This window comes from Lycium barbarum, chromosome 1, assembly GCF_019175385.1.
Source record: "Lycium barbarum isolate Lr01 chromosome 1, ASM1917538v2, whole genome shotgun sequence".
Taxonomy (NCBI): Eukaryota; Viridiplantae; Streptophyta; class Magnoliopsida; order Solanales; family Solanaceae; genus Lycium; species Lycium barbarum.
Genome location: NC_083337.1, coordinates 161,079,060 through 161,090,292, shown reverse-complemented (window position 1 = coordinate 161,090,292; position 11,233 = coordinate 161,079,060). Strand labels below are relative to the sequence as shown.

At 36.0% G+C, this 11,233-nt stretch overlaps 1 protein-coding gene and 1 long non-coding RNA gene across 2 annotated transcripts; one reads left to right on the top strand and one right to left on the bottom strand.

The window, feature by feature from the left end:
- Positions 1–4,295: 4,295 nt before the first annotated feature.
- LOC132625943 (uncharacterized) lies at positions 4,296–6,851 on the bottom strand. Its single transcript, XR_009577049.1, has 3 exons — positions 6,629–6,851; positions 5,401–5,451; positions 4,296–4,649 (listed from the first exon to the last, which is right to left on the bottom strand). It is a non-coding gene; the product is annotated as an uncharacterized LOC132625943 (long non-coding RNA).
- A 1,419-nt stretch (positions 6,852–8,270) lies between these two features.
- Positions 8,271–10,340, top strand: LOC132602439 (large ribosomal subunit protein uL29c-like). The gene is made up of 2 exons (XM_060315293.1): positions 8,271–8,606; positions 10,004–10,340. The coding sequence occupies exons 1-2, from the start codon at positions 8,304–8,306 to the stop codon at positions 10,175–10,177; spliced, it is 477 nt and encodes a 158-aa protein (XP_060171276.1). The 5' UTR covers positions 8,271–8,303; the 3' UTR covers positions 10,178–10,340.
- Positions 10,341–11,233: the final 893 nt, after the last annotated feature.

Here is an 11,233-nt window from a genome sequence, read left to right as displayed (position 1 = left end):
TTTTAAGAGAAGACCTAGCCAATTTAAACTTAGAATAAAATTACATTATATGAGTAGTAGTGTAGAAAATCTAAAACTTATTTTATAAATAGAATGCAAAAGAAGATGAATTTTCTTTATCTTTTTATTTAATTATGCTTGGCTAAAAAATATGTATAATTGGATGAATCTTGAAAATAATGTTTATGAAACATACTTGAGTTTATATTTGCGTATTAGTGTCATTTTAAAAGGTATGTGATAGTAAGAATAACACATGATTCCTTTTACCTAAAATATATAGTCATGCCATTTACAAATAAATTATTCCAAATGAAATAAATGTTAGACCTTATAAATAGTTTTAACATGAAAAGAAGAGGATAAAACTTATGGAATTGATTGTTAGTTTTCCCTAAACTAACTACCCGTTGCTAAAACTAAACCTACTAATTCATTAGGATTTATCTAGACTAAGAAAACAAAACAAACAAAAGTTAGTTGCATAATACAAATTAAATGCACAAAATAAAATAAAAGAGGTAAATAAATATCGAATGGGCCAGCCCATTTTTTTTACTGCTGGGAACTGTCCACGCTATTGGGCTTTGGCCCAGAATTTCCATTTTTTTCGTTCTTTTGGGTTTTTGCTGCGGATTGGGCTGGGCGGAGATGGTTTTGTTGGGCTTTTTGCCCGACTCCGAATGCGGAAGAAGATGAATCCTTCGGACTCATGTGCGATGGTCATGCATAAAAAGAGAAATAAAGATTAGAAATACACTTGTAAGTCTAATAGCATGCCGAAGGATGATAAAAATAAATATACATTTTCGTCTATTCAACCAATTGGAAACTAAAGCACATTTAACACACTAAGACTAATTTTCACACCAGACACAACTTCAGACAATAAGAGAAAATGAGGCTAAGCAACTAAATTAAAGCTACAAATATAATCTCTAGAACATAAAGGAATAGTGGAAATATGAGTCATTGAGTTGATAAAGATGCATCGTACAGCTAGTTTTATTAATAGAATATGAGTCATGGTATCACAGTAAAAAAAAAACACAAAGCATGATACAATAGGCTCCATTAAACACAGATACATATTCGAATGTTATTCAAAACAATTTGGCAATTCAAAAGCGTGGAGTTAAAATATATCTGCTAAGAAGAAATTAACTATTAAAGACCTCTTACAAATATAGATAGGAACTAACTGATATGTAACTTAACCAACACAATGGACTTCTACATTTAAGCACAGCAACTCCTTCAAGAATTGAACAGGTTCCGAGGGGGTTCACGCAGCATGTATTCATCAAATTTGACCAAAATAGAACCTCAACATGTGTCGTAAATTTCCCAGAATAGATTCACAGATGCTACAAGTTTCATTTAATAATCCTTTTATACACACTCTGCGACTTTGGAATACCGAACCACAGAACTTTGATGCCAACTTGAAGACTTAGTATTAACAATTAGGAAGGCAACAACGCCTATAACAGATTTTCTTTATCTCTTAAAATAAGGGGGCTAGTTGAATGGACAGACATACTCTAGCTCTACATCCTCATTTTTTATTTCAGCATTCTTAAGCAGTAAGCATGTCGAGGCTAGTTGAGATTTCAGCAGAGACTAAATTACTCAGCCGCAATGCCAACAAAACAACTTATATTGTAATCAGCATGCTGCCTTCAAATTAGACAACCAAAGGAGACACCATGACCCGAGAACAAGCAACAACTTATAGTTCCAAACAGAAGTAAAACATCATTCACATTCGCTTCCGTGAGCATACACAATTCTGGAACAGACCCATACTAAACAGACCGAATCAAAACTAGTCCTCTGTTTTTTAAGTTCAGCATATGAGCATTCATTTTTTGAGTAAAGGAGCAGGACTCGAACACTCTAAGATAAACATCGCTTTTGAGTTACCAACTATATTAATAGAGGGCCAATCCCACAGCACATCTAAACACGTTCGAACATTGTCATCTGGAGATCAGACATGCTTATGGAAACTAGCAAGTGCTTTAAACCAAACATAGTCCAATTAATCAGCGGATAGGCCACTTAAATGGACATTTAGTGAAAACATTGGATTAAATAACATTCTAAGGACTCATAGTCAAGCTTATTAATAACATTTCTTATGATTTTAATCAAACAACACAATCGTATTGGCATGTCTTTACCCCAATCATGCTCATTATATGAGCATCTAAACAATAAATCTTAGCCAAGCAACATAGGCATACAAGCATTTAACCACTAATCATGCTTACTACTATAATTACAACTAAACAAGTAACATAACTTAATCCCGATAACGCCTATTACTGTGACTCTGACCAAAATAAACATAATTATCCTAATCAAGCTTACTCTAACACAGGAATAAACATATAGCATAAACAGTATGAACAACAACACACGAAAGCAGTCGACTAAACTGCACAGAACATGGCTTAACAGCATAAAGTAAAACAACTGATGCGGAAGCGTGTCTAACTAAACATGAATCGAACTTAGCATATAAACACACGACCACACGTTAAACCGTTAAAACTGAAATCCACTAAAGGAAAAGCAGCTCACATACTTAAACACACTAGACTGCATTACCATACTCAAACATGCTTAATCGCACAAACAAACCAACACAGAAGCAGGCTTATCTGTCAAACTAAATCAACTTAACTAAAACTAGCATGCCTGAAATCACGGAATATTAAACCAGAATAAACAAGGCAACCAACTAATGCAAAATACATAATAAAAGAAGGGGTGGAGAATTACCTGCTTCGGGTGCAGCGAAGTGAGGCTTCGAGTCTTCGATCTACACTCGAACACTACCAAATTCGAGCTCGCGATGTTCGGATTCGCAGAAACACCACAGTAATCGACAGAAAACAAGATTGATTTGATATTTTGACTTGATAACAAAACAAGATAAAAACTGTTAATCGAACTCGTATTTTAGGGGATTATAGGCGGCTAACGGACTTAACTTTTAAAGGGATTTTGTGCGACTCCTACTTAGTTCCAATTTTTCTCCGTTTCCTGAGGGTCATTTCATGAACCCGAAAAATCCCCCCCTGATCTGAGACTATTCAACCCCATTTTATAGGGTTTTTGGGTTGAAAAGAAAATGATAAAGGGAATCGAGGGAGAAGAGGAGCGTGGGGAACAAGAAGGTGTGGGAGTGTCAGAGGTATGGTGGAGGCGACACAATGAAGTGGAACGGCAGTGAAGAGTGGAGGTGAGCGTGGGAGATGGCAGGTGAGCAGTGGGTGTAGGAATAATGGAGGTAACGTGGGGTGTCAGGGGTAACGTGGGGAACAGAGGAGGTATGGGTGTAGGTGATGGAGGCGACGGAGAGATAGATGGAGATGGCGGAGATGGGAGGAGAGAAGAGGTGCGATGGTGGAGATGACGATGAAAATGGGGAGGGAGACGAAGAGAGGAGGTGAGGAGGGAGCGGCGGAAGAAAGTGGGGCAAATGAAGGGGAACCCTAAAAGGGTTCCCTTATTCAAATGACAAAATGGATCGGACCCGGTCCACGAGTGGACCGGGTCAATTTTAGACTGGGTATTAAAACAATAGGCTAATAAATTAAAACACGAATTATTCTAAAAATTGAGATAAGAGATATGGACTAGTCCAAAAAAATATTAGGAGTCAATCGGGATTTGATTTGGAGCCCGGTAAGTCAAAAATACGGACCGAGTGCAAGAAATAGTTTGGCTTCTAAATTTAAATAAAAGACTCATTTAATTAATGAATATACCGAAGGTGACAAAATATTACTTAATACCAAAAAATGTGTGATTATTAGACTCGGGTAATAAGATCATATGGTGTTATGATAGCCGTGTAATAATATATATTATTTTTTCTTCGAAAATCCGCACTAAAATAAATACTTTTTATTTAATTATGCAAAGATAAATGCGATGCGTGCGCGTAAGCTGGTAAAATGCCGAAATGATAAAAATTGTGAATAATAATAATAATAATAATAAAATACGGTAAATAATAATAATTGATAGAATGATACAATGGCGGTATTGATAAGAGGCTAATAATTATAGTAAACATAATATATATTTTTTATTTTTTTTCCAAAAATATTAGAAGCTTAAAAATAGGTATTTTGGCAGAGAGACGGGACAAAATTGGGTGTCAACAAATTATTTTTTAAAGTTGCCAAAATATTAGAAGCGAAAAATAGGTATTTTGGAGGAAAGGTGGGACAAAATTGGGTGTCAACACACAGTACATAAGCCGACAAGGCTGTCATAACAGGTGGGAACGTCCCAACTATATATATATAAACGCAAGCCGACAAGGCTGCTACCACAACATGACAATATATGCAAGCCGGCAAGGCTGCTACAGCGCTAGAACATCCATAATGACCATATTGGCACAACTGACCACATCTGAACACGACCCACATACATGTCTACAGACCTCTAAGAGTTTCAACAGTGAAATATGACGGGACAGGGCCCCGTCGTACCCTTAGACAACATATACATATATTTAGATAAAAAAAGATCTATACCAAATCTGGGCTCCGGAACAACGGAGCTCTCCAAGATAGCAGAAGGGAAGTCCTAAGCTGGCGGCTCACCAAAGCGAGTATCTGTACCTGCAGGCATGAAACGCAGCCCCCGAGGAAAGGGGGTCAGTACGGAATATGTACTGAGCATGTAAAGCGGGAAATACAGTAAAAGGAGCATATCTGAAATAAGGAGTACAGGAAACAAGTACAATGTTCAGAATACCAAAACACTTGCCTTTGAAACATAATCATGCTTGTCAATATCATATATCATATACATATATACCGTACCCGACCCTCTAGTGAGGGACTCGGTGAATAAAGTCATCATATGCCCTCCTGGCCGCCATAACATGTCATTATATCATCATATCATCATGTCATCATCATGTCATCATGTCATCATATATATATATACCGTACCCGACCCTCTAGTGAGGGACTCGGTGAACAATGCAGTGAAACTGTGCACGATAACATACCCGGCCCGGGACTCGGTGAAAGATATATTGAGGCATGCACGAGCAGAGTAGTGAGAAACCATATGCAATTTTAAACATTATCAAGACTCAATGGAATACTCAAAACGAACTATCATTTGCAAATTCAAATAATAATCATATCAAGTACCTTCGGATGTCCCTGTGGATTTTATCAAAATGGAACTTTGAAATCATATGTACATATCAAAATAATAATAAATCAAATTCTGAGAATCAAAAGCATCAGCCATCCTAGTGGCTCTAAGAATAGGAACTTCTTTGGAACCATATACATATCGTCTATTCGTTTTGTAAGGATCATGCCAAAAAAAGAAAGAAGTGTTAACTTTACATACCTTTGGCGTTTATTCGTAACACAACTCGTATACGCTGCCCAAAGTTTCAACCTATATTAAGACGTCAAGAATTATGGTTAAGCTACGGGGAGATTCAAAACGTTTCCCAACGTTAGCAACTCCTTTCTAGACAATTTAGACGACGGTTTCCTTAAATCCCAAACTAATTACATACTAGTCAAGCTAACGCCAATAATTATACGTTTAAGTACTATATCGAGGCTATTCAAGACAAGATGCAAGAATCACTCCGAACAGCCCGCACAACATTCCAAACAGTTTACGCAATATTCCAAACAGCCAACGTTCACAATATTCAATAACGATTCACATACGACTACTACGTCTTCAAGTTATTCCTAATAGTCCGTAACCTTAACGTTTTCATGTAACCAACTTTATAACAGCCCAACCAACATACAACACAATGCATAATTTTAATTATCATCAGTCTTCCAAGCTCAATAAGAACAACAACGACACATCCAAAACAGCCCCTAACTTTCACACAAAAGATGCTCGAAATTCTTGCAAACGCTTACGAACGTACTAAGAAAACCACATACGATTCTTACACATTATTTCATATCTTCTCTTCATATAATTTCAGTGAGATACGACCAGCAGCCACACGACAACTACATCATCAATTCATACGCAAATAAGCTACATTATTATCACTACAATCCTTACAACAACCCACAAACAATTTTAGCTCCAACTCTAACCATTAAATACCTTCATTTCCATCATAAAATTCATGACAACAACAATCAAAATACCAAGTAAAATTAGTTCACCACCTTCTACACAAAACAGTCCCTACACGGCTTCAACCATGCTTCAACATCAATACACATAATTTTATGGATTCAATTTGTATTCATATCAACACAACTTCACCTTTAACTTTCTAATTCTTTTCATCCTTTTAATATGTAATTTATGATAGCAACAACCATAATTACTAAATAAAATCAGTCCACCCATTTCAACTAAAACAGTCCCTACGGCCACATTAGCATTCCAACACCAACATTCATAATTTTATACATGCAATTCATGTTCACCAAGTTACAACCATACTTCAACATCAACACATATAATTCCATGGCTACTATCATGCTCCAACATCAACACACATAATTTCATACATGCAATTCACATTTACACATTCACAACATACCCACATTCCTACTAAAACGTGTAGAGAACAAGCAGCCCTTACCTTAACAAGTTGGCTTCTTAACTTGGCTAGAATTTGTGCATTGAATTAATACTTGTTCTTGCTGCCCTAATGACCATTTTCACGTTGCTATGGACCTTCTAAAGGGTTGAATTACCTTGAAAATCTTATTTTTGATCAACACTTGGGAGCCTCAATTTTTGCTCAGCCATGGCCGAGAGTGCCATGACTTTTGTTCTCTCTCTCTCTAGTTATGTGTTGAAGGTGAAATGAGGTTTTGGCTGATTTTATGAGTCATATAAAATATATATATATGCTCTCCCTAAGCTCTACACGTGACCAGCAAAATTCCATTCCATGTGAAGTATATTTGGCCTAATATTTAACTCAATTCAAGGCCTCACGTGCACACTTTTCTTGAAGACCGTTTTTGGTCTTTAGTGGAAGACCATATGGTCATATTATGTCCCCTAAGTAATAGAATAATGTGACATGCTTGAATAATTAAAGTATCCCATATTTACTATATGTGTAGTGGAACGTAGGACATACTACATTAATCTTGGATCCATATATTAAAATACCAATAAATCAAAAATATATCTTAAGGAAATTTACACACATACTAACGTAAATATTGGGATGGGTAGAAAATATATTTTGTCATATGTTCCTAGTCCAAGAATACGGGTCGTGATAGCTTGGACCGTATTTCATTCAAGTAATTTTGAACCTTGACGAACTTATTTTCTTTGATTTGACTAACTTACGAATAATCCGTCGTATAAAAAAAAATACGGGACAACATAAATAATCTCGAGATTATATTTGAGATGAGTTTATCCCCATGTTTGGTTAGGATAAAACCGCGGTATAACTAATCCCGGGATTAGTTATCCCGGGATTGTAGTGTTATTTTATCCCTGTGGGAGGGTGAAATAACTAATCCCAGGATAACTACTTGTTTCCAACCAAATGAACCCTAAGTTTGCTAGTTAAAAGTGAACACTTTTGATCTTCATCAAATATTTAATAAACTCTAATTATTAGATTTTGGCGAAAACTGTGAATAAAGGAGTTTACATGAACTCATATTTGGAGGTGTAGTTTTTGTTCTCTCTCTCTCTCTCTCTCTTTTTTTTGGTCTATTCACGGAGTATGGTATAACTTTTTGAGGTACAATTTCTGCTACTCCCAGTGTCCCAATTTATTTGATGGTGTTTGACCCGGAATGAATTTTAAGAAGATAAAATGAAGATTTTTGAAAACTGATGGTCTAAAACAAGTCATAAATAATTGTGTGGCTATAAATCATCTCATTAAGGATAAAATGAGAAGTTTAAAATTAAATCATTACTAAACACATAAATATATCATTCTTTTTTAAAACTGACTAAAAAAAGAAAAAAAATCACATAAATTGGAACATCCATTTATGATATCTAATTTAATTTTTGGTTTTGCTGCTTTGGAGTTTTGCCGTGACTTTCCTGGTGTTTCTAACTTTCTTTTTCACAATTCCCGTTGAATCACATTCAGAGTTTGTGAGACAAAAATACTCACTTTACCAAACTACAAGGACCAAAATGATCTAAAAGTATATTTAAGAGATCACTTTGAACTACTCCAAAACAAAAGGCACCATTTTCGTCTATGTTGTCATATTATATCCACCAAAGTGAAGACCCCAACAGGCAACCGTAGAAGATTAGAAAGGATGATGAGCCTATCCATTGCCTCACCTTCAGGCTTCACTTCCAAGATTAGCATCTCCAAGTCCTCCTTCAATGGCATTAGGATTCCTAAAATCACTCTGGCGCGTGCACCCAACGCGTCCGTTTCGTCATTGGTGGTGAAAATGTCGAAGAGAGAAGAGGAATTGAAGGAAATAAGAACTAAAAGTACTGAAGAGCTTCAAGAAGAGATTGTTGATCTTAAAGGCGAGCTCTTTATGCTTCGTCTTCAAAGGTCTGCTAGGAATGAGTTTAAGTCCAGTGAGTTTCTCAGAATGCGCAAAAGGGTACTCTCTGATTTTGCTCTATATATATTTTACTCCTTTTTATTTGCGCCTGTTGCATACCAAGTTCTTGCTATGGAGTTAGATAATTTCACTGTTAAATGATACTAGTAATTGTGAAGTTTCAGCTGTGTACTTCCCTAGTTTCGATGTCACCTCATTCGAATTATTAGATTTAGGTGCATATCTGAGTTAAAAATGAAGAAAATTTTAAGCATTTCAAAATTTAGGAACACTGCCGGAGATATCTTTGTGGATTGAGATGTGTGTGGAGTTTTATTGAAATCCAATTCGTGACATTTAAGTTGTAGAAGGAAGTGGGAACATGGCAAGTATTCCTTGTGTCTTGCAGCAAGGACTGAAAATAGCACTGCAAATATAGGACATAGTTGAGAGATATAGGACAGGATTTGGAATCTGAAACTCAAGACTGTCTTAGACAATTAACTCTGTGAAGTAGAGCTTCACTAGCTGTTCGCGTTCTCATGGCATTAGTGCGATATATACTGAGTGATAGTTGCATTGTGGCATTAGACTACTTCATAGGGTAACAATTACTCATCCTTATCTGTGTGAGCTCTAACTATTTTAAGACTTAGTTGGCTGTAGATGTTCCTGTGAATTTAACGATGTTCTGAAACTGCTGTATCTTGTCGTGAGTCTAACTTTTTGTGTGAGTAAATTCGCAATTGTGTCTATTTACTCAATACAATGAATTCATGATTTATGTGAGACAATACCAGAACTTTTATCTGAATAGATTGATTCAGCCAGAGCGGATGGCTACAATCAGCAGCTTAACCAGCGTAAGGGGGTTTCGATGTTGTTCAAAAACTGGTCCTAAATGCACGTGTCAATATATATTATGCATTCTTTCCTATTCTTCTTTTAATATTACCCAAATATCCAGTGCTTGTGTTGATTGACTATTTGCCTATTTATAGATTCATTCAGCCAGACCAGATAGCCACAATCAGCGGCTTAAAGCGTTTTCAATGTTGTTAAAAAACTTGTCTTAAATGCTTCTGCCAATATTCATTTGCGTTCTTTCCTTTTTTTTTTTTTTTTTTTTTTTTTTTAGCATTATTCACATAACCAGTGGTTGTGTTGATAGACTATTTGAACTCTTATGTGTGTGTGTAGACATAACACTTTTGATAATACATTGCAATCATTTGTAATCAAATTGACTGGAGATAAAACTCCTAGCTGTACACAAAGCTCAAACTTCACAGTGGGTGGGTGATTCCACCACTTACTATTACATTCTCTCATGAATGTATAATCATGCTCATTTTCCCATTTTGTGTACTTTAGAAATTGCAGGCTCCTTTTCTTCATATATTTACTTCTTGGTCTGATTTTACTTCACTTTGATGTGGATTTACACAATCTGTTAGATTGCAAGGATGCTTACAGTTAAAAGGGAGAGAGAGCTTGAAGAAGGGATTAACAGGAGGAGATCAAGGAAGCTTGACAAGAAATGGAAGAAAAGCATTGTCCCTAGACCACCCCCCTCTTTGATTAAACTACGAGAGGAGGAGTCAGCAGAAGAAGCTAAGGAATCTACCTGATTTAAAGACACTTAAATTAGCAGGCAAATGTTGTAGTTTCTTTTCTCGCTTCTCCTCCCATTTGGTTGCTTCCCCATACGTATAGTCGATAACTGCTCCTGAGTTTTTGTATTAGACCAACTTAATTTGCAAGTGATCATTCTTACTATGTTCTCAATCATTAGGGATGGTGTCAATTTTCTTCCTATCAAAGTTGTACCTGAATGGTGAAATCTGTTTATGCTTCTGCCAAGTTCTCTTAATTTTTTTTCCTGAATATTGGCTACCACAAAATATCATCTAGAAGATTCCTCTAATTTGGACCATCTCACCTACATGGGAAAGGAAAAGTAGTAAAATACAAGGTTGGGCTGAAGAAAACTTCACCGAAGTCTAAGCAAAGACAGTCTGTTGAAAAGACTAATATCCGCTCCGTCAAAGTTGATTTAACCTGGCTACAAAGATTGTACGTTGGAGGCAAATCTGTGTGCATTTCTCACTTTAAAAGTAAGAAAATAATTGTTTCAAATTGGGGAATAAATGGCAAATTTGGCTTAAACTTATGCCCAAATTAGAACCAAATTAGAAATATGAAGTAAATTTTATGCCTGATGCTGCTATTGAAATTGGGCGGCGGTTAATAACTGTTATTTGTGGATTATGGAACTGTCCTTAACTTATGGGAAGGAAACAGGGATACATCCCCTTTTTTAGTTTCCTCGATGCAGTTGTTATCAAATGTTGATTTTATATTTCTGAAATAGTATAGTTTCTTTTTGTTCATTGCTCCTTTAGTATGCAAATAAGATGCTCCATACATAGTTGTACAGTCTTCTTCGTTCCATTTTAGTTGGATACAGGGTCTTTATCCTGGATAGATTGTAACGTAGATATGATTCAAACATGTCAATGGCTAATGCCCGCCCACTCCTCTCTGACTCGCTATTTCGGGCTTCTTCATAACTAAGTTGCCTTAACACTGTACTGCAATTGCTTTTCTTCAATGCAGGTGTCTTTATGTTAGTGATATGTGGAATACATAATATTATGCAGATTGTAATGTTGTTTGCTAGGATC